At 39.4% G+C, this 24049-nt stretch overlaps 1 protein-coding gene across 7 annotated transcripts in view; it reads left to right on the top strand.

Moving 5' to 3' along the window:
- Nucleotides 1-23632, top strand: part of LOC121311466 (supervillin-like) — a 37922-nt gene extending 14290 nt beyond the window's left edge. Inside the window, exons 7-18 of one of the 7 annotated variants that reach the window (XM_041243953.1) lie at nt 178-261; nt 5103-6017; nt 6485-6655; nt 7250-7278; nt 8871-8935; nt 9749-9888; nt 10691-10786; nt 12726-12969; nt 15184-15261; nt 16093-16765; nt 17646-17868; nt 22021-23632. In XM_041243953.1, the coding sequence (XP_041099887.1) occupies nt 178-261; nt 5103-6017; nt 6485-6655; nt 7250-7278; nt 8871-8935; nt 9749-9888; nt 10691-10786; nt 12726-12969; nt 15184-15261; nt 16093-16765; nt 17646-17868; nt 22021-22210 (2908 nt within the window). In that variant the 3' untranslated portion in view covers nt 22211-23632. The remainder of the gene's footprint in view (nt 1-177; nt 262-5102; nt 6018-6484; nt 6656-7249; nt 7279-8870; nt 8936-9748; nt 9889-10690; nt 10787-12725; nt 12970-15183; nt 15262-16092; nt 16766-17645; nt 17869-22020) is intronic. The other 6 variants (XM_041243954.1, XM_041243955.1, XM_041243956.1 and 3 more) reach the window with 6 other exon arrangements.
- The last annotated feature ends 417 nt before the right edge of the window (nt 23633-24049 follow it).

Below are 24049 nucleotides of genomic sequence, written 5' to 3'. Positions count from 1 at the left end.
TTGTGGTTTCTAGAAGACAGAGTAAAGAAGAGTTTGAGGACAGTTTGAGGAGTTTGCTGCACTGCACTAAGCGTGGGAGGTGATGTACTGTACACTATGTGTGTGTCTGTGTTTGTGTACTGTTTTACTTTTGGCACCAGATTGACCCAAGCTGTCTTTTGCCACATTTCTATGTAGCCTCGTGGTAAAACCAAAGAGTGAGTGGTTTCTTCAGAAAGATTCAGAAGGCGAGACACCTTGTCTTATCAACTGGCCCTCCAGGTATTGCTGGGTGTGGACTTGTCCAATTCTTAGACTGTCCCTAACATGACTCATTCTAACTCAATTTCATCAGTTTTATAATAACCTCAACACATTCTTAATATAATGTCTGTCTGTCTGTCTGTTCCTTTATGCATTCGGACCCCACTGGAGCCAGTGCAACCAAACTTTGCATGGCCTCCTCTTTCATCCAGGGGAAGGTCTAGGGCTGTGTTTGGATCCACAATTTTGACCCCTGACGTACTTTATTTAGTAACCCCATTGCTGGATCACTGCAGTAGCCATGTATCTCAAATTAAAGAAACCCACAAAACTAAAAAAATAAATAAAAAGAACAAACATTTTAAAAAATAACAAAAATGGCAAAAACCAAAAAAAAAGTTAAAAAAAGGGAAAGGGGTCCGAGCGCATTGTGCGACACCCAAGATCAGTAACTTATAGCAACCCATAAGGCTACCGTTCCCCAATTTGTCATGCATGAAATATTTAATTTCCCAGGGCAACGCTGGGTACTTCAGCTAGTGACTCATAAAATTCATTGAAATGATGATAGAAAGTAGTGTAGCGCCCCCATTTAACAAAAGTTAAAGGTCCGGTACAAGTCGTACCAAACCAGAACGACATAAAAAAAAGCTGCATAGCACAACCTACGCTAGCTAATCCTTTGAATGCAAAATGTCAAGCCTGAGTGCTACAGATGTAATTGTTGCATTACATGTGTTACAGCTGTAGTATATTGAAAGAAGGCTGCTGTTGTCATATATAGTTACCCACTACAGCTGACACCTCCACAGGATAATAACTGTTTCCAACTTAAACTTTAATTTACACAAAAAATAAAGCGAAAGCACGGTAGGTGATGTGACCTACGTACGCAAAAATATGTTCACTATTTACGTTTTTGTTTTATATATAAAAAGAAGGGGGGGGGGGTAGGTTTGAGAATTCCTGTTGCTTTTTTCAACCGTTAAAGCTGCTTTATCTGCCCCTGGTTGAGTTTTGAATTTTAGACCCGGTTGTGCTCTTCAGTTTGATTGTGTGCTGCTCACTGTTTGGTTCCCTGGATAGGGTACACATGCACAATTTTAAAGAAGTTTCCCCTTTTTAACATTTTGTTAATGATACTAATTTGAAACCAGACCACATTTAAAATGTTTGTGCTCTTCCCCTCAAATAATTTGTACCTGTATTTAATTAATAATTTTTTAAAATTTTTTAAAATTTTTGGTTTGCCTTTTTTAAATGCTTTTTTTTCCCCCCACCAAATTGTTAGTTCTCTTTTACATTTTTCTGTTTTCCTTGCAATTCTGCAAAAAGTATAATTGTATGAATTTAATTCAGCAAAATGCAACTGCAATGTTTCATTATTTCTTTTGTGTGTCTAGGTGTGGGTGAGTGCGTTAGTCAAACATGAGTCGGCATCCTGTCTTTCTATAACTGATACCACCACAAACATATTCCTGGTAAAAGTCCTTGTAGAGGTCCTGGGTAGATGAACTTGAAAGACCGCGCAGGCTGGTGCTCCAGGCAGCTGTGTGTGTCTGCTAATCACCCTCAGTGTCTTGGTGTATGCATTGTTTATTTTAACAAACTGCACACACCATTTTGTTGTACCACTTTGCAAAGCTGTATTTTAAGCGTTGGCTGTAATCGTCTCCTAATCCTATTTGTAAATGCACACTGTGTGTATTTAGAAACTTAAGCAGGTCCTGTACGTATAGTTTATACAGCTATGGCCAAAGGTTCTGCCTCACCCTATAGAATGAACTAATTCTGCTTCATATAGTCGAATTAAACCTGCTAAATAATTTACATATTGAATTACATACCGTTTTGTAGTTCTCCGTATACATAATGAAAAACTGACAAATTTAAAGTGACATTTTGAAATCTAACTTGAAATACTGTACTACTATCAAGGCTTCTGGTAGACGTTTGTGATATCATTTTGTAGTTTTTTTGATTACATGATATTTAATAAAATATTTACAGTTCTTACAGTTTTGTGTTTTTTTTATGAATGGTCTCAATCATAAAATGTATTGGTGATGCAAAACTTGGCCATAGCTGTAAGTACGGTAAAGGTGCTGGGGTCTGAAAACACTGAACCCAGTCTCTTACTAACAGTCGTAATGAGACTGCTTTGACTCTGCACCTAGACCTCATCACTGTGTCTTCATTTTAGAGTTGTTTAACTTGAGGCAGTATAGAAAGTGTCTGTGTCACACATCTGAAAGACTTTATAGTTATTGAAGATTCACTGGATTTGAGCTCCAAGTTGTCTTAGAAGTTTCCATGTTTTTTGTTTTGAGCTCAACTCCACTCCCTACCCACAAGGGAAACTGGGCCATCTGTAACTGTGTAATTCTGATTGGATGCTTGCCTTTTGCTCAGCTGTGACATACCAGTTACTTTTGATCGGTATGTTTTTATGAGCAAGTGCATATCCAAACAGACTGCCATACTTTTTCTTTCTGAAAAAGGGCTCAAGGTTTTTGTTCTGGATGCTTGAGCAGTAAGAAAGGATAAAACTATGTTAAAGCCATATTACTAAGAGGGTGCTAGGATCGTAAGACAGGAGGCTGAGTGCTTGTCCTCTCCCTCTCGCTTTGTCCTGAAGTTGATCTCTTAATATCTGATGCTTGTACAATTGGGATTTCAGGAGTTTGCCTTGAACTTGTGGATAGTAAAGGCAAACTGAATCAAGGGTGAAAGTGATGAGCAGGGCTGCTTGTGAACGGTCAGATGCAGAATTGTTTTTTTAGTAACTTTTTGAAAGGGCATTCCACTAAAAGACAAATCAGTTCGGAGCATGAACACTAATATTTGCAGACTCCGTGGCTGAAAGAGTTGTTGACACAGGAGTTGTAGCTTGGCTCAAGCAAATTGAAGACATGACTGCCAGGTTAGGTTTATTGAGTACCATGGACAGATGAAGAGGGGGGGTGGCAGAATTGTTTACTGTAGTGCTTCTAATGAAATCTGTTCGTGTGACAGACAGACTGACAAACCTCTGCGACAGTACAATACAAATCAGCCTTATTTCAGTCAAATTATAATTATCCATTAAAACTTGTGCAGAGGGAATTATCAAGGAATACAGACCAGTTGGAAAGTAGCCAGTTATGGCATGCCAAATTCCATAATCCCTGGCTGTTTTTCATATAGAGGATCTGCTTGTCACGGATGATTTTTTGCATTGCATTTGTGGTGTGTGTGTTGTGTTTTTTTTTTTTTGTGGTGTAAGGTACAGTACAGGTTTATGGGTAAGATTTCCAGACCGTTCCCATTCAATTTGTGTTTTTTTGTTTGTTTAAATATTTACTGCTCTTGATTTTTACTAAACAGCCTCAAGTGGTAGGATTCTTGATCTGGAGGAGGAAGATGTGGATGTTGCCAACATGTTTCAAAATCATGAAGTGTTGCCTTTCTCTTTTTGTAGTGTAGGGTTACCTAGAGGTGATTTATTACTCTTTTACATGGTTCCATGAAAAATCCCTTTTGAATGTATTTGTACAGGTGTATACAGTACCAAGACAAACTATGAAAACAACAAATGATTTGCAGAAAGTGAAGGGGTGGGGAGTTTTATTGCCCATTTTACTTCACGCAGATCCCTCACTTACTAAATACGCTGGTATCTGTGAATTAGATAATTGTCTCCTCTTTTTTAAAGTATGCAAAATATTTTAATGAGCATTATCTCTCACAAGTAGACTGGTACCCTGAAATGTTCTGCTTTTTTCTAGGAAAGTTTGTTGCTGGATAACTTTCTCACTAAATATCTTGGTATCCCTGAATACATGATTGTCCCTCAAGTGCAGTGGTACTTCAGATGTGATCCACAAATTGCCATGGAATTACATTTTCTCTTCATGTTACCCACCAAATACATTTCTAGCTAAGGACTGCCTGTGTTGAATAGTGTACTTGTCTCGGCAGATACCACTCAGAAAAACATTTTCTTTGGTTATAATAGACAACCAAAGATCGACTCAGTCATTCAGCATTAGTAATAAACTGATCATATTTGGAGAATCCCTGAACTTGAGACAGGTTGTTCATTATAATCCTTAGCTCACTAAATAATGCAAGATAGTTAGTGAGCCAATAATCTGAGTGAAGTTATCAGGCAACAGACTCACCATCCCCAGTTTTTCTGTTTTCCTAGAAAAAGCAGAGCATTTTGCAGTACCATTCTACTTGAGAGATGTCTTGCTCATTACACTTTGTTGCATAGTGGAAAATATGATCTTTTCAGGAATAACGAGATATTTGGTAAGTAAAGGGTCTAATTTGAGGACAAATGAGCAATCCACACCCCAGTGATTCTGTAAAATCATTTGTTTTCATAATTTTGTCATGTACTGTATATGTATTTATGTAGTTTCTATAATTGAATCTAGTTGCTAGGTAAAGTGTAATTCTACATTTGTGTAATAATTCTAACAGTGTCGAGCAATATGATTTCAAGAATTCCTACACACAATCAATTAGCAGTCATCTATATACAGTAGGCATCTAGATTCAAATATTTGCTATTTTGTCATTTGGAGCTTACCTGTCTCCTGCAAGGATCATCTGCTGTAATGTTTTGGGGTATTTCTGTTTGCTTATTTGTTTTTATTGATTTAGATTGATTTAATTTAGGAAGTGTAACTCTTCACAATATGTTTGACTGAAAGTATGCATTGGGATAATCTTGAAAATCCATTTAATGGAATTTTTTCAAATCTAAATCCTTTTTTTTTTTTTTTTTTTTTTTTTTTTTTTTAAGATAGTTACCCCATGGTATAGATCTAGCAAGCTGGTATTAAGTTTGATCCTTTTCTTCCCCTAAGAATTAAAGTTAGAGAGAGGATGGTGAAAGCGGAAGGCATTCGAGGAAGCCCCGAACTTGTCACAGAAACTACAGTTTCCAGGAGACATCCGAGGGTGCCACCTCATGATATGCCTTTTCAGTCGGAAACTTCTGCCTTTGATAGGGTCACTGCTGTCCACATGGGTGTAGTGCGGAAACCCGTGTATGGCTTTGTCCAGCCTGCTGGCCCAGTTCAGAGTGCCAGGTCTGTGACAGTGGGAGAAAAGAGGGACAGTTGCTCCCAAAGCAATCTTCAGATGCCAGTTGCCTCCAGCTCTGGAGCAAAAGTCCGGGGTTTGAGCGCAGACGAGAGCGAGAAATGGTCTGAGGGAGATCAAAGCTTTGGAAACCTGCTGGAGGAAAAGCACCCTGTCCGAACAGAGTGCCTCCTCAAGAGCAGGAAAGCAGTCCTGCCTTCCGAAATCCTCAAGAGAGAGAAGAATCAGGACGACCCCTGCAGGGTCCTGGAAGAGGAGCAGCCCAGTGTTGCTTCACCCGTTGGACACAGACCAAGCCTGACCTTTGAAGATCTTCCCAGAGTGGTGGAAACCTCAAAGCAGCAGACCCAAACGAAGGACAGCATGGAAAGAAGCGAGGCCATCCTGTACTTTCAGAGGGGATCAGCGCTGGCTCCGGCAAAGCAAAAGGGTCCGGGCCAAGATGCCTCGACAACGAAGCACAAAATGCTGACGCGCTCCATGTCAGATTTTGGAGTGGCGCAGAAGGTGTCGGTCTTCAGAAATCTAGAACTGGCCCCAAAGAGAGAGACGTTCCACAGTCCTGAAGCCAGTCGCGTGCAAAACGGAGAACTCTGCTCAGTAGACACACGGGTGTCAGTCTCCCAGCTCATACACTCCTACCTGGAAACAGCTGCTTCCTGCAAGAAACAAGAACTGTAGGTGGTATATTGGAATGCTCACTTTTTTTTTCTTTAAATCTCTGCGATTTTACTTGCACGGACTTAATCGGCCTTTCATCAAATTAAACAACGTTAAAACATCCGAGTTGTGTGCTGCCTTGACCAAAATATGACACCTTCAAGCTTTGCTCACTGTGTGCAGTTGTTGGGAGCTGGGTGGGGGTGGATATGGGGTCTAATCCTGCCGTGTTTTGCTTTGTGTCTGTTCTAGTGGTGACCTGCAGTTGGAATGTGTAATACATCCATGCATGGTGTTGGCTGTGGTGTGATTATATTGTTTTTAACCTGTGTTGTGCGAATTTAAAAAACTAAAGGAAAAAAAACAGGGGTGGGGTGGGTGTATGCTTCTTCATGCAGTTTTGCTTTTTCACTGCCTCCCCTTTCTCTCTTCTCCTGTCTCTTGTCTCTCTTCTCCATGCCATTTTGTTTTCATGCACTTAAAGGGAAGCTGAGGTAGAGCTGACAACAACAGGTCTTGATTCGGCTTCCAAAACTGAGCGAGAAAGGGGAGCTCGGAGGCCAAGGCGCTATATTTCTCCTGGGGAAAATAGAAAGACCTCTGAAAGGTTTAGGACTCAGCCTATCACTTCATCAGAGCGACTGGAATCAGATAGGTAGGCTGATGACAGATAATGCGAAAAAAGTGAAATCTCATCTAAACTAAGATACTCATACTTTGTACTGTATGAAAACACAACAGAGTAACACAATCCTTGGCCTCATACATAATATGTATTTTGTGTGGTGAATTTTTTCATTCTTTTTCTTAAATAACCAATCTTTTTTTTTTTTTTTTTTATCAAATTGTATTATGAATATATGTATTGTTTGAATTCCTTTCTAAGAAAATCAGGGGGTTGTGAGGGACTAACGAGAGACTGTAAACTCACTGTATAACTGACCCATGTGACAGCACTTTCTGAATCGCTCATTGTTTACTCTTGAAGTGCTCGTCCTTCCCCTGTTTGGAAGCAGTATTAGTTCTAATAGGGTTAGCAAATTATTCGGGGTGCTGGTTCCAACTCGTTCCCTAGTCATCCATCACATTTTCACTCATGAGGAATCTACTGCATTTCAGCTCTGTTAAATTACAGCAATTCTCCCTTTTAGGGAACACCATAATCTGTTACACATTTGCTGCTGCTTTTTCTTCCTCCAATAAAAAGTTGAATCCTGTGATTCTGAATTGGTGTTCTTCTTGCTTGCAGGTCACATCTGAGTCCTGAAAATAATGAAGGTATGTTGTTTTTTTTTCTACAAACTTTTACAGATGAAAAGTATGACTTGCTAATCGCTTGCATTACTGAGGGAAGTACAAATCACACATCACAGTAAAGATCAGGGGCATTTTTCTTTTTTAAATATTTATCATACATATTTGTATTTATGATTTTAACTAAACCTTATAGTGTAAAACCTTTTACAGAGCTCACTCTGCACATCTTAACAAGCCCAGGTGTTATATACATTATACACTTCTACAGTATATAATGTCGTTTCTGTTCTGGAAAACCTCTGTAGTCCTCACATTTGCAGAGTTCTTCCGTTGTCGGTGTTCAGTGCAGTCATGAGGGTTTTTGTTGGGTTGTTATTATTTGTTTGTTTTCTGTTGGAATAGAGGGGGGCTCTTGCACTTTCCCACCACCTTCTTTCCTACTTCCTTTCTTGCTGTGCCTCCAGCACACTTCATATCAATATTGAAAGAGCACACAAAATACATGCAGTTGTAGTCAAAAGTTTTAGGCAATGTCTTTTGTAGCAGGAGTTTTGTTTTTGTGGATGAAACAAAGTTGCAATTAATGGATGTCTACAATTTATTTATTTCAGCAGTTATTTTTGCTAAACTTCAAAAATGCTAATTCAAAAGTATTCATACACTGACAAGGAAAATTAAATTAATAGCTAGTTGGTGGACCTTTAGCAACCTCTTTTAAACGATTGGGATATTTGTCAATGAGCTTTTGGCATAATTCTTTAGTGATTTTTGACCATTCTTCAACTCAAAATTGTTCCAGTTCTACAAATTATGAGGACTTCTCTTGTCCACAGCCACTTTCAGCTTATATCAAAGATTCTCAATTAGATTTAGATTGGGAATTTGACTAGGCCATTCCTGTAACTTGATTTTATTCTTCAACCATTTCGAAGTAGATTTTGATGTGTGCTTTGGAACGTGCATTTTGATGTATTAGAACTAAATATCCTGTGTCATTAGAGGAAAATCAGCCCTATAGAAGGATATTACCACCTCCATGCTTGCCAGTAGGTGTGGTGTTCTTTTCTTTGTACGCCTCACCAGACTTTCTCCAAATGTACCGACTATCAGCGTAACCAAGTAGCTTGATTTTTGTTTCATCACTCCACAAAACCTTTGACCAGAACTCATATCCATCATTCAAATGGCTGTTTTGCAAACTTTAAGCTACATTGTGACATTTTCCTAAGAGTTGTTTTTTCCTTGGCGTGCGACCGTTGAGACCTTCACCATGCAACACTCTGCCTGTGATTGAAATGGAAACCCCAGTCCCTCTTGCAACCAATTCACTTTGACTTTCTTTGGCAGTCAAGTTTTTCCTAAAATTCTTTGTTTGGGAAAGTTGTAGAAATTATAAATTATCTCCAATTGGGTAATGCAAAATTTTGACTGACTGTATAATCAAAGTATAAGTAAGTACCAGGCATTAAGTATACTCACCCCCAGTTAATCCACTATGTAGCCAAACGATGATATGTTTTAATATGCATTCCTGTTATTGTGCTGTGCTTTTCTCTGGGTTTCCTACAGCTGTGCTCCAGTTCTGATTGTTTTGCTCTTTCCCTCTCTTGCAGCGGACGAGGAGAAACTTGATGAGAGAGCCAAGATGAGCGTTGCTGCCAAGAGGTCACTTTTCAGGGTAAGCGGCTTGTTTTTTTGCTCCGTTGAGATCGTTGGTTCAACAGCTCCTATGAGCATTGCTTAGAGTAACAGCCTTTGCCAGCAGCGAATCCACTCATCCCCTCCCTGTGTTGAAATTCCAAGATCCTTACTCACTTTCCAGCAGAGTTGTTTTCCCAAAGTATATGACATAGCTTTATAGTTCTTTTTGGTCCAGATTAAAACAAATTTATTATTTCTCTATAATAATACATAACCACTTCTCTACAAGGCTGCCCAGTGAACACAGACCGGTATTTGAAAAAATATATTTGCTCTCTTTTAGGCCTTAAATTGTTCACTATTCTTTCTTCTTCGGAGGGTCTGTTACTGCCACGGCCTCTGAGTTTGCCCTAAACGTCTCAATAGCATGGGTTCTGCGAGGTGGCCTCAAGCACCATCTACAGATGCCTAAATATTATCTACCAATCCAACTGGAGGTCCTTCTTCCTTCCGTCCTTCCTTCCTTCTTATAACCTTGACCAAAGAATAAAACTATTTTGTCGTAGGGTTTTGTCATCCCAAGCTTTTCCAACAGCCACTCTCTCAGCACTCAGTCTTTCTGTTTTTCAGTATGTCTCTCTTGTATATTTTGATGTGTGGTGGGTTATAGCCATGTACTTATTTAGTGACAGTTCTGATTATGTATTTACAGGCAATGGCAGGAGAATGTAACTAACATACTTGGACAGTATATGATAGTAATGATGAGCACAGAAAATGTCGCAGAATTGAATTTTTTATTTATTTATTAATTAATTTATTTAATTTATTTTTACTTTGTTCTTTTCAGGAATTGGAAAAGAGCATTGACTCTGCTCCCGTGCCAAAGCCTCGTTCTCGCAATGCTGCTGTGGAAAGGCGCCTGAGACGCACGCAGGATCGCTCGCGCACGCAGCCCGTCACCACCGAAGAAGTCGTCATCGCTGCCACGTAGGTGTCTGTAAAATGCACTTGGAAGCAGAGTGCTGCAGTTCACAGACACACACACAGATTCCCTCCTTAGTAAAAACAACCAATGTTAATGACAAGATGCACCGCAGTATTTAAATTGAAAGGTGCCAGCTGTGGTCGTCTTAGGTCCAGTTCAAAGGTCTGAAGTTGCCTCCATTAGCATGTTGACTGTATAGGTTGTCAAAGTTGCCACCCAGTGACATCAAAAGCAAGTGTTCAGGGGCTTTCAGAGTTAATAAATCATGCTAGCTGGCTGGAGTTTTTTTTCCCCTGGATTTCAACAGAATCCAGATGCTCCTGGGAACAGAATAGCACCTCAGAGAGAAGGGTGCGAATGGGTAGATAAACAGCTTTTCTTATGGCCGGACGCAGGCTGGCAAGGACTTTGCTGTTCAAGTGTTTTACACAGTATTTATTCTGTGATCCTAACGATTTTATTTTATGTAACTATTGTAACTAATTACAACTAAAATGACATTGTCTTTATTGGTAATATTTCCATTATGGGCACTCTTTATGTGAGACCTGCTGCTTCATTAAAGAATAAATGCACTATAAAGCAATTTAATAAAGTGAAGTGTTAATGCTGATCCAGAAACAAAAAATATCTGAAGAGTAGAAAAATGGTTCATTTAAATGTGTATTCAACATTGCATGATTTGCTTACATAGGTAACTGTTCAGTTGTTTCATTCAAGGTTTTTAATTTTAGTTGTAACACTTGCAGCATAGTTCTTTATACATGCTTTTCTTCTGACCTTTTTTTCCCATCCTGTGTGTAGCGTACCAGCCCCTGCCTCACAAACAGTGACTGTCCACACAACAGTAGCGCGAATCCCTAGTCCCACTGTAGTAAGCACCAGTGTGCAAAGGATCAGGTACTTGGATGACATGCGCATGCCAGATTGAGCCTTTTTACTAACCATTCTGAATGGACAGTGCTGCCTTGCCAAAAATACATGATCCCGTGCATGTGTAGGTGCAGGAGAAGAAACATCTTTTAAAACTAACTACATTAAATAAATAAAAACAAGATAATACACTCTGTACACTCTTCATAACTTTGATTAGGCCAGTGTCTCCATACAATACAAGAATAGTAAAGCAGAGTTTTCTTTTGTTTTCCCCAAAAGTACATTTCAGACTTGTGTACAATTCTTTGTGTGCACGCACACATTTTAAGCACAACCCTTTTAACAGGCAGTAGGCTGTCCATTGGTATCAACACTAATAACATTGTTCTTGAAGAGTAAGTAGAGGGGTTCCAGAAAGTATAGCGTTATACTTCCCCACGTGCTGCTACAGCTGTTTAAATAACAAACCTGTCATTTTTCATCTCGTTGTAACTTTCTACTTTTTTAAAATCTATTTCAAAGCTCTTTTCAAAATTAGAAAATAAATGGTGATTGTAATCGACAGTGCTGTGCGTTTCTTCATTACTGCATCTGCACTGTACCTGTCATTGTCACTCCCCTGGAAGTCAAAACAAGCAGCTACTTTTGGTTGCGTCTTTGAAGAGAATCCAGTAGTGATACAGAGTCGGTATGGCTGATGCTTTGCTTGTCAGTAGGATGAAGAGTTAAGCTGCCAGCCCAGTCACTTTATTTTTAGGGATTCTATTTCTGCTGTTAAGCCCTACTGTAGCAGACCCTTCCAAGAGCTTGCAGACGCAAAATAATTGGAGTCCAGTGACCTTCTCCGTGAACACCAGTTTTCCTTCTTGTACCTACTATTAAAATATCTTGTAACAAGTTACGCACAAAAATAAATCATCTAAATCTGCATGTCAAGATGGAAGAAACTAGTAAATAATGTGCCATTTACTGCACAAGTTAATGTGGCGAAAATATACATTTTCTCATTGAGAACAAAAATATCTTAACTAGTTGTTAAAAACAACTGTCTTTTAAAGGTTCATGACTTTTGTTTTGGGGTAGGGGTAGGATCACAATGTCATTGTAACTCTTGATATATATTCAGTTGTTAATTTTCCTTGCAAAACTGTTTCGTCATTCCTGGATTAAAAGATGATGATGTGTGAGTTTCCATACTCTGCCAGACATTTAATGTTGGATAAAATGACTAGCTTGGTGACACAGCACCACCTTGTGGTCTTTAAGAAGTAAGCCCATGTTCCTTGAGCAATGCTTTTGTTTGTTCTCTCTGGACAATCACCTTTCCGTGTCCTGTGAAAACTTGATACCCCACAGTTTTCAAATTCAACTCATTTAGCTTATTGCCATTGGGAACTCATTTCTGGATAATCTCGAGTTACATTTGAGTGGAAATATTCAAATCCAAAGAAAATGGAATTGAGGGTTATCATCTTTCCAGTACACCTCTTCTAACACATTGGATCATGCACAGTTAAAATATTACTAATTTACTTTCAAAGCATAATTAATCTCTGGCATGTTTTGAGGTGTTTTTTAATGTATTTATTTTAAGTATGGAGGGGTTTACATGGTCACATACTGCACTTGAATGCAATTGTGATGTTAAAGTTCAGTAATGGGGATTCCTTAAAAATAACCAACTTTATAAGCATCCTCGGCAGAATGAAGCAGATTAGACAGGACTGGTTGATGCAATCTAATGCCAATGTTCGAACACAACACACATTTCTTGCTTTCATCTCGCGATATTCACATTGCCGAACTCTCCCACACCACCCCCCCTTTTTTTTTTTTTTTTTTTTTTTTTTTACTTACTTAACTCTATGGGCTCTGGCTCTAGCACGTCTCAACTAATTAGAGAGGGGTGGGAAGTCATTAAATGCTAATTTTTTTTATTTTTTATTTTTTATTTTTCTCTTAGTTTGCAAGCATCTTCACAGCAGAAAGCTTTAGCAAGAGAACAGGCCAGGGAAGGTGCAACTGAAGAACAAGGACCAGAAGAGCCTGACCTTTCAACTCTCAGCCTGTCAGAAAAGATGGCCCTGTTCAATCGCCTGTCACAAACGTCCACCAAAGTGGCGTCCAGAAGCAGAGCCGATCTCCGGCAGAGGAGGGTGAATACGCGTTACCAGACACAGCCCATCACACTGGGAGAGGTCGAGCAGGTATTTACAGAGCCATTAATGTGTATTGTAGGTGTAGGCAACTCTGGTCCTGGGTAATTATTCCACCAAAGGTTTAATGCATTGCTCCTTGTTGGTATACTGTAGTTGGAAACTACTTGTAGTTAAGACTGATGCTTACTTTCCCCCCAGAGTTAATTTTTGTTTCCCTTATAGTGACGGAGCCCTCTATATGTGTCAATGATTTAAATACATCGAACCCCCTTTTATTTTGGACATTGTTGGAACCTACGGGGCCAATGTTGCCTCCCCCTGATCTGCTACGTCCAAGTCACCCTGTTTAGGAAAACTGACTCTCTTAAATATGAGAACAAACTTTAGCCAAGTGCAGGGTGTTTATCACTTAATGTCCTGTACAAGTCTTTACCCAATAAGATCACCTGCCTATTTATCAAACAATCCAATATTCTTTGAGACTCACGCTAGCTGCTTTGGCCATCCCGAAACTAGCAGAAGAGCTCAGTGAGGGGTTCAAGTGGAATTGGTTCAGTTTTAAAGGTTGTTGGGAGGTAAAGTGTTAAACTAGCGTATACCCATTTACTTTAAGAAAGTGTATGGATGGTTGTAATCACCTGACCTATAGAAGGGAATACAGAGGAGAGAAGAGAAACCTTTTATAAGGTGAACAGTATTTTGTACTGGAAGAGCACCCAGAATTGTATACTTATGTTAAAATGGTATATAATAGGTTATTATGTGTTGCACCCCAAAACAAGCCATTATCAGGCAATAACAGCACTGTGATGTCACATCCCTTTTTTAAATCAAAGAAATATGCAAATCTGAAGAGGTAAAACGGTGTTAAAATGTAAGTTAAGAACAAACCTAAGAATTGTACAGGCTTAGATTTTAACCCTGTAATGCCCATTTCTATATCACACATGATACGATGCTTACTACCCCTCTGTACATTATTTTTTAAATCCAGCCACAAACCAGAATTGTTCACATACAGTGCATTGTGTTGCCGAACAGGAAAATAGTTTTGTACAAGAAACAGAGTCTAGTTACAGAAATGAAGTAGCTTTTCTCATTTCAAGAATGCTTGGGCGTTTCACGGTTGAAATTGCCGTAACTCGGTCACTTTAGGACATTCGAAGAGTTTTGGGATATTTCTACAAACAGCAGGTGTGGGTCATCTGTTTAACATGCTTGTAAAACAAGGTGTGATGAGGTACTTCTCTGTACAGTGAGCAGTTCTATGGCACTGCAACAAGTTGCGTGGTGCACGAAGACAATTGCCTGGGTTGATATCCTCTCTGCCAATTGTTCATCCCATTTTAAAGCATCAGGTGTCCCCTCAGTGGATTTATATTGAGGCCTGCCTTAGATTTCACCGAGTTTTACCGATGCAGCAAAAAAGAGCCCCTTTTTATTCTGACCTCCTTCATTGTATGCAGAACCAGGCTTTGTTGTTAACAAGCTTGGTTGAATTTTAATCTAGAACATGCTTTCAATTTTGACAAAAGGAGAATTTTGAGTCTTTTCATGAACAATTTCCTCTGAGAACTAGGAACGACCGACAGGGAATGAAGTCACTCTTGAGTACTTTGGAAAGCTGTGCCCCCTGATGCGGGCCTTTTGACTGAATCGGCAGTCACCCGTTAGGTTTCCTGACTCTAGACTGATGGTAGTAACCCCTGAGTTTCATTTAATTGCGTTAGCAACATGCTGTCAGAGCTACACAGGTGGCTTCCAATAACTGTTTAAATATCATGTGACAATATACTATAATGTGGAATGGAAGCAAAAGGCAACACTTCTCTAATGGTCTCAGAGTAGAGAAAATATATATATGTATGTATGTATTTATTTTTTTAATGATTTATTATTGCTTATTGACTCACTGCACTGAAGTTTTCTGTCAACAGAAAAGACAAAGCTTCGGCGAAAGCAGTGAATGCTACCCAACAATTAGCCTCATGTGCGTGCATGAACTCAAATGTATTAAATAAAATAATGAATAAATGCATAATGTATTTTATTCCGTACTGTGCATGACTATTTACTTGTTCAAGCACACGATGTTTAACATATCATTTAAAAGAGAAAAATAAATCCAGTGGGGGATGAAATGCTTATTGTAAGTAATGGCACTGCATTGCACTGCTTTCATCCAGAAAGAGAGAGCCTAGAAATTCTCAAGGAAAAAAAAAGAAAAAATTTGAGTTAATAACAAATGATATTTCTGAACAGGAAATAGAGCCCCAAGTCCCGCCCCCCGTGGCCTATGGCATTCCAGAATACCTGCAGAGAGAGATGCGCTCTGTACAAGTAAGAGCAATCTGCATGTGGTAGCCATGCTTCTGTTACACACGCGCCTGCTGCATATTCCACAAAGAAATCGGTGCTTTTAAAAACAAGACTTGATTTGTTATCCGTGGCGTCTGGGATAGAGTAGATCTGCTTTGGAAGTACATGAATATACAAATGAATACGTGTTGCACGTGAGAATTGTTCATCCGCTTGTGCTACAACTTTGTATGGACATTCAAGTTATGGCGATCTAAAGTGAGTACTGGCTTGTGATGTTCCAGTCTAATGAATGCTGTATATTAGGAACCAGTTGCCTGAATTTCTTGAAACTGTACATGGACAATTTTTAGTAAACTGTGAATGTATGACTTAAATAAAAAAAATCTTGATAATGATTTTCAGAATTTGGATGAAACTTGGTGCTAGTATACAGTACACCATTCTTGAGGTTCTCAGAACCTAGCCCTTGATGCCGTACACTGTAGTCTTGCGAGTGGTGACTCTGATAGAGAATTTCTTGAACTGGGTCTGCATTCGATTGATTGTTATTGTAGACCACAGATTTGGTATACAAAAGCTAGCCCACTAATAAACACACTGCTCTTGCCTGCACTTACACACAAAGTAAATTGTTTTGATTTGTGACGATGGCCTGCCCTGTTCATGGGAAATGTCATTAAACTAAGACTCTGCTTTGATCAACAGGATGTGAAATGAGTCATTGTGGTGCTCGCTTTGATTGCTCAGTGGATTAACTGGCATTATAACAGTTAAATCTTTCTTGTAAGAAGCAGACAATTATATTGTAGGTTACTGTTAACAACTGTGCTGAAAACTTACCTTCCACAGCTGCAAAACGGAGCAAGGGGAAAGATAGGTCCTTTATCACCGTCTATTGTGAAATCAGTAGCAGCAGCAGCATCTCAGGCTGCCACGCTGTCTACAACTTCAGCTGGAGAGCTACAGCTTGGAAGATCCAAAGCAGTGAGAGAGGAGAGTTTGTCCTCCACCCAGAGACTGTACAACAGATCCATCCCCAAGCACCACAGCACTGCAGCCAGCGCCGATCCCTCTGTGAAGAGTGTGGCAGCTCCAGAGCTCAAACCTTTACACTTAACAACTGAGAAGCAGCAGCAGCAGCAACCAGAGATCACAGGGGTGTTTCAAAGCTATTCTGTTGCTGAACAGCGACCGGCAGAACTGAGAGGAGCTGTAGCACAGGAAAGCAGCAGCAAGGTTAAGCACCGATCTACCGAGTGGGGCGGTAAGCAGAAGCAGCAGCAGCAGCAGCCCCCAGCGCAGCCAAGTGGGAGCGAGAGGGATGCAGAGATCAGGGAGCTGAGGCACGACGCTGCCAGGAGAAGCAGCAGGGAACTGCCGACAGAGCCCCAGGGTTTCCTGAGATCAGAAAGTGCCGCTGTGCTGGAGAGACAGGAGGCAAGGGGGGTTCTAAGAGAAAGGCAACCCTTGCAGGACCCGTTTGAGTCTGAGAGTGTTCAAAAATCCAAGACAGTCGTATCAGGTGAGGCTTTGTGGTGTTTTTTGTCTGTAGACAGCGGGTTTTGCTCAAAAGCCTGGCATGTGATGTTTTTTTATATATATAACAACCTGTAAGTGTTTGAGCAGACCATTGTGCTTTTAATGCAATTTAAATTGTGGTATTTTAAGATAAACAGCTAATGTAAAAGTAAGCCACTGATTTTTATGCATATTCTCCTCTTGTTAGTCGATTTTTTTAAATGTATAGATTTATTGTTCAGTTAAATGATTCAAACCTTACAAATAAATGCATTAACATATTTACCCTTTATGGATATGTACATACATATGTATTGTATCTATATAAAAATAGTATATAAAGAGAAAACAATTTTCTTTTGTCTTGAAACAGGAAGAGTGATTGCAGACTGTGGTTTTCAGTTCTCCTGCACATGTCATTGTAGACACACTATGGTTTTCCTGTTTGATTCAGTTTCTTGTCAATTTGACTTTCAGTGAAGCTAACATATTTAACTTGGCAAGTACATGTGTGTACGCGATAGATTAGATTAACCAAATAAATAAACAATAGTATTTGCATTGAACTGTTACGAGCAGTCCACAATGTAGTTTAAAGACCGGTAAAGCAGTATTACATTTCTTGTTTAAGTGATCCTTTTAGGGTCTTTCATACTTATTTGCACAGTTGTGCCAGAGCCCTTCATACTCCTTTATAAGAAGTAAAATAGTAATTGTAATTATAATTTGTCTGGCAAATGGTAGTAGTACACTGGATTTCATAACACTGTTGTTAAACTCTCTATAAACTATTAGATTTTTTTTTTAAATCTTTGAGGTTAAGAGCGGTTTTTCATACTAGAAAAAAAGGTTCCAACGCCATCCTGTGTTGTGTTTGTGTACAGAGCTGCTGGAACCCACTGCTTCCCTCAGAGCGGTGTCTGCAACAGCAAGGAGTGCCTCTCGCACTTCCAATGTGCTGCCCTCCATACTGCAGCCTTCAGAGCTCACTGAGGACAGGGGCTACGGTGTGCAGTCTGAGCTCATCTCTGCCAAGGAAAACCAGGCTGAAACCAGCGAAGAACTTCCTGACAGCATGTCTTCCAGACAAATGTCCATCAAAGACAGGTACATTTTAAAGGCTCTGATTTTTCTTAACCTTTTATTTTTTTTTAAAGCATATGAAAATGTGTGTGTGCTGTGCTTATAGTGTGTATTTCTCTTTTGAGGATATACAATTTTTTTTTTTTTTTTGCAATTTCATAACACCGCTGTTAACTATTAGATTTAAAATAGACACTCAAATTGTTGTCCTCCAATCTCAATCCTTAAGCTCGAAAATTTATGACAACTTAACACATTTAGTAAAGAGCTTAAATCTGAACATTTTTTTTTTTTTTTACTTGTATAGATTGTGTGTGTTGTGTTTTGTATGCTTTTTTTTTCCTATCCAAAAGTTGTCCTTTTTTGGTCTTGTAGCATGCATTCATTGCTAAGCCTTAAAGATCTCAACCAGATCAATTTCTTGTTTCCAAGTAAGGTAAAGTAGAAATCTGGACATTTTTCTGGGTTTTGCAAATAACCTCCAGCAGGTGAATTATGCTCACCTTGCCTCTCATTGTAGAAATGTAGGCTGCGTCTGTAGTTTTAACGTGAGTTCGGGGAATTTATTTTAGGAAACAGACCTGCAAGATATCATTGAGCATTCAAGGGGAGCCAGCAGGAGAGGTGCTGTAACCTCATTCCGTTTCAAAGTTGGAAAAAAAATAGGTTACCTGTGCTTGTGTTTTTATTGGTTAAGTAGGTGACAGAGCTTTTATCCAAGCAATTGTATAACTAAAAAATAATATACTTAACTTTTGTGAATTGAGTTTTTTTAAACATGCAAATGTATACTGATATTGTATTTAAATCACTTTTTAGGATATGCCCTTTCCTATACCAGTGTTCCAAGAGCAACATTTTATCAATTCCTTGTCATCCCAGTTAATGTAAAATTGACACTCAAGAAGTATCAGTGCTATCCAACACTTCCATCCATCGTGTGCCAATTGCAACAGGAAGTGTTGATTACACACGTTCATTATTTTGCTTTTGTGGGACTGAAACATGCTGTCCCGCACAGAGGTGACTGACTCATATTTACTGTTGGATAGCATTGTATTGCTTGAAAAATCAAGCCTATTTTGTCCAAGAGGGACTGGAAGTCAAAATGTAATGTACAAACAGACACTGTCATTTGTATTTGAGCGATACAGGATACAGCAAAGAGTCATGGGTTTCATGTGAACACTGCAGGAGGTTTTGAAACACCTTTTTAAACTTGCCTCCGCCCGCATAAAAACCTTCACACACTGTGTTTAGATTCCATTGGATACAGTTTTTTTCTGGGTGTGGTGTGCAAGTAACCTCCCAACACAGGTTGTGAATTATATGCTCACCCTTGTGCCGTCTCATTAGTGTCACAAATGTAGGCTGCGGTCGTGTGTATTTTTAAGCGGGGTGATTCGGGGGAATTTTGACATGTTTAGGAAACAGACCTGCAAGTATATTGCTTGGTGAGCATATCATCGGGGGGTGAGCCAGCAGGGAGAGGTGCTGATTGAGACCTCATGTTCGCGTGTGTTGTGGTCAAAGTTTGGGGAAAAAATAGGTTACCGTTGTGCGTTGTGGTGTTTTGGACATTGGGTGTAAGTAGGGGTGGAACAGTCGTAGCTTTTATCACACAGCAATTGTATATCTAAGAGAATATGTTAGTACTTATCGCTTTTTGATGGAACTAGTGAGTTTTTGTGGTGTTTGAAAGCAAGGGTGGCAATGTATACTGGGATAGGGGTGTAGTTAATATCACGTTTTTAAGGATGGTGCCCTTTCGGCTATACGCAGTGGGTTCCGGATGCGGAAGCATATTTAGTTTCAACTGTTCGCTTGTCATCCCAGTATAATGGTTAAAATTGACACTCACGAAGTATCCGTGCTGCGTCCAACAGTCCATCCGTGGCGTAGGTAGGGCCATTGTGCAGCGGAGGTCTGTTTGTAGGTGTTTGAGGACAGTCACGGGTTCAGGTGGTATTTTTGGGTGCGTTGTGTTGTTCGTGTGGAGCTGGGGGGAAGACAGGTGGCGGGTCTCTCACAGAGGTGTGACTGGAACTCGAGTTCAATGTTACGTTGGAGTTGGGTTGTGAAGTTAGTGCATGCAAGAACATGTGAATGGGGACAGCTCAAGTACAGGTTGAACACGTTTGTCAGGGGGTTGGTTATTATATTAGACGGATACGAGAGGGTATACAGCAAGGCACAGGCACAGTCAGTGGGGGGTTTTGTGGTGGGTTCACATGTGAGAGCGAGCCTGCTGAGGGCAGGATTTGAAAGCAGCCGTTTTGAGTAAGAACGTTCCGACAGGGAGCGGCCGTGTGCTGTTGGGGTTTACAGATGGTGGCGCTTAGGGTGGGATGCATGGGGGTGAGGGTAGCATAACGTATGAAGTGTTGTGTGGGACGCTGGCCGTTGTGCTGGCGTCTGTTACTAGTGGTGGTGGGGGGCCTCCCTTTGTTATGTGGGTGGTGAGTCTTGTCCCTGTTGAAATGTAGAAATAATGCTGGTGTTACGTCTGAGATGGCACAGTGGCCTGTCTTTTGTGAACATTGTATACATGTACGTTGTATATCAAAGGAGACAGGAGGGAGTTTTGCGGGTGTGTGGGTGGTACTGTGCTTGGGCTGGTGGGGATGGAAAGTTTTGTAGTTGCGTCCGTGCTGTGGTGCCGAAGGGCTCCGTCACTTGGAAATCAGCATATTTCACGCCTGGTGTCTTTTAATGACAAGGAGGTGTTTGGTCGCGTTCACATTCTGTGGGGAGAAAAACTGAGGAATCAGTAACTTTCTAACGACAATCCTATATCTCCTCTTGTCGCCTGGTGCGGTTGCGCCCTCGCAAGATAACAGTCCACAAGTAGCCCTGTCACTATGGGTCAGTTGCAGCGTACTTGTGGGGCTCGAGCATCCCAAAGAACTGAACAAAGCAAGTAGTAATTGCAGCTTACTAATTCGTTAAGTAGTTTAGCTGATGGGAACAAATGGAACAAATTAGACTGATCATGGGAACCAATCCATAGAACAGCATGTAGAAAATATTTAAAAAAGCGAAGCATTTCCATTCCAAACTGTAATTTTAATAATCTGCATACATTTTAGTGAAACCACACTTTTGTTCTGTTCTTAATATCTATAAACTCAACAAGGTTTATTGTTATAAATTCTGTATTATAAAGTTTAAATAGAATTTAGATGATTAGTATTAAAAAAAACCCACCAGTCTACTTTGGTAACACAAGAGGAACAAGGATCCTAAAATAACAGCTCAGTATACTATAACAACACAGTGAAAGCATTGTGGTGCACTGTTAAGCATGATGCTTGTTTTTTTATGACACATGTTGGACACATCAAGTGGCCTAAATTAGAAATGCTGCAGTTGTGTGTGAATACAGCATTGCACATGTGTTTATTATGAGAAGACTCTGGGGGATAGGACTTTATTAATGACTGACAGTGGTTAATCAGCTTGTATACTGTACATATTTACACTCCATGAACTTACACAGCTGTTCAGAATACACACATATATAAATCAATAAATACATGCTGCATCAGCAAGATTTTTGTTAGTTGTGAACAATATGCTGGAGAAAATCAATTCCCATCTCTCTCTCGGTGGAGTAGCCATGGGCATTGGAACGCAATATGTTGCCAAGCCTTTTGTATACTGCAGGTACATTTACTTGTGCAGATTCACACTAGCACACATCAGTGTGGTTCCTAAGCACACACACACATATTAAAATATACAGTATGTGCCATAAGAAGTATAATATGTGTATAGCAATGACACATCATTGGGAAGCATTGATTCCTAGTTGTTTTCCATCATCTTTAAAGCCAGGCATAAAATGTGTAAGTTTTTATTTGCATGCATAAGATAAATGTACATGTACTGTTTGTGTAACAAATGTAGAAATGGCACCCCATCTCTGTTTTGTTAAAACTGTAAAAGTTGTTGTTTTTATTGTTGGTGCAGTACTTTGATTTTGCAGTAAATCTAGAGAATTCTACTGCTCTGTTTGCATGGCTATGAACACTGTGTTCCCTTGTGCTTTACAGCATGCGTCTGTTTCTTTGTGCATATAGACCACACAAACATAAACTGGCTGTCAAGCTATGTTCGGAAGGAATCCCAAGAAGGTGTTTAATGAAACTAAGGCTGCATATTCTTCCTTGTTAGGCTAGCCCTTCTCAAGAAGAGCGGGGAAGAAGACTGGAGGAACAGAATCAACAAAAAGCAAGACGCTGTCAAAGTGGTCGTCTCTGAACATCAGTCACAGCTATGGGAAGTCAAGCAGAGCTTCAAAAAGAAGGTAACCGGGCCTGGGGCAGAAAAAAAAGAAAACAATCACCCAGAAAATTATACTTAACAGTTGAAAAATAACAGTATTAATAATATTATAAACCCACATAAAGCATAATCTAGAATTGCATTTACACCCGTTTTTGTGATGCATCAATTTTATTTTTTGTTATTTTGGGTCGTATTTATGGATATTTTATTTGGACAGCTTTCCATTTAAATTTGATGCATCCTATTAGTGATCCTATATTTGTTGGCTCAATTAAGACCCAGATACTTCACACTTCTTCTTCTACAAGGTAATATGCTTGTCTGAAAAGATCTACTCCTATCCTAACACAGAGTGCCCATACAATGGCATGAGAAACTCACATTAATCCTGCTGCACCCAGTCTTGGGTTTCAGAACTACCCTCAATGAAGTATATTTAATTGATCTTGAAACAGAATGCACAGTCAGGTCCCTGAAGACTCTGCTGTGATTGGTCCGATCAGTTCAGAGCATGTTAGCAGGGCCCTGATTGCTAACATTTCTGTCAGTGTGTAATTTCTTAAGTATACCCAAACAAGGGGAGTTGTGAGATGTAGAACAGGTTGCAGGACTAGTGCGAGTTTCTAATCCTGGCAATATTCAAAGACAATTCTCTTTTCTGGGGATCTGTCCAAGAAACTATGGGAAAGATGAGGCTGTTTTATTTGGGAATGTTTTTCAGGATCACTTGTAAGAACAAACCTGTTTTGTACCTATCCTACTGTATTTGCTTTTCATTTAAGTAGACTGAAAATGTACAGGTTTGAATACCCAAAGTAATCCTAAATTTGTATGCTTTTTGGAGAATTACAGGTAGGGTTTCAGACAAGTAATGCATTCAAGTAAGCTACACTATTCTGCACAACAAAATATATTGATTTTACACATCTTACAAATCAGAAATGTAGACCTTGCAGGTGCTCGGCATCTTCAGACTTCTTACTCAAGAAGTACATTTGGCTTTTTTGTTTGTGTTTTTTGTTTTTATTGTACCATTTCTTTTACAGTTTTATCAGCCTTTACTGTTAGTTGTGTCTTACTTCATTTTGTTTTTATTGATCAATTCTTAGACATTAGCTTTTTAAAAATAAATGTGTCACTGTTGAAGATTCCACCAAAATAAACTACAACAGCCTCCGTGAAAGTTTACATTTCAGTGAGGAAGAAGGGGATTCGTTTAGGAGAAAAACTCATTTCATTCATTTAATAACAAATAAAATACACCAAGACTGTAAATCCATCTTGGACTTCTGGCTTTGCTCACATGGTTTAGAACATTGGATTGCAGTAGAATTCCAGATTGAGAGGATGCCTCGCACACATTTAATCTCATTATCATTGAGAGCGTGCTGGGTGTTCCTGCAAAGACCCAGCTAGTGTGCTATTGATAAGTAGTTACAAACAGCGTCGTCAGCCTTAAGCAAACCTTGCCTGTACAGCAAGAGAGTGTTTTAGCCTACTGAAGTTAGTAACATTGTGTTTTTTTTTTTTTTTTTTTTTTTTTTTTATAGAAGTTATAAGTCAACAATATTTACATTATTGGGATTAATTTAAATTTGTTTATTTCATATTACTATTGTAAAAAATAATAATGAATAGTCTATGACTAGAGCATTTCATGTGTTTTAATGGATGTGCATCTTTCACAGGAGGATTGGAAGGAAACAATGGGTCCTATTCACAAAAAAGTTTTTAAAGGATGTAGAAGCAGCAGAAAAACTCATTTAAAAACAGCTTTAAAAAAATAAGTTTTGTGAATAAGGTCCAATGTTTCAATTAAACAGTATTAGTAAAATATTGACTGAGAAATATGAGAACTAGTTCAAAGTTGTGCTTTTAGTGTGTGTGTGTGTGTGTATGTGTGTGTGTGTGTGTG

Source organism: Polyodon spathula, chromosome 3 (assembly GCF_017654505.1).
Source record: "Polyodon spathula isolate WHYD16114869_AA chromosome 3, ASM1765450v1, whole genome shotgun sequence".
Taxonomy (NCBI): Eukaryota; Metazoa; Chordata; class Actinopteri; order Acipenseriformes; family Polyodontidae; genus Polyodon; species Polyodon spathula.
This window is presented reverse-complemented; position numbering and strand designations above follow the sequence as displayed.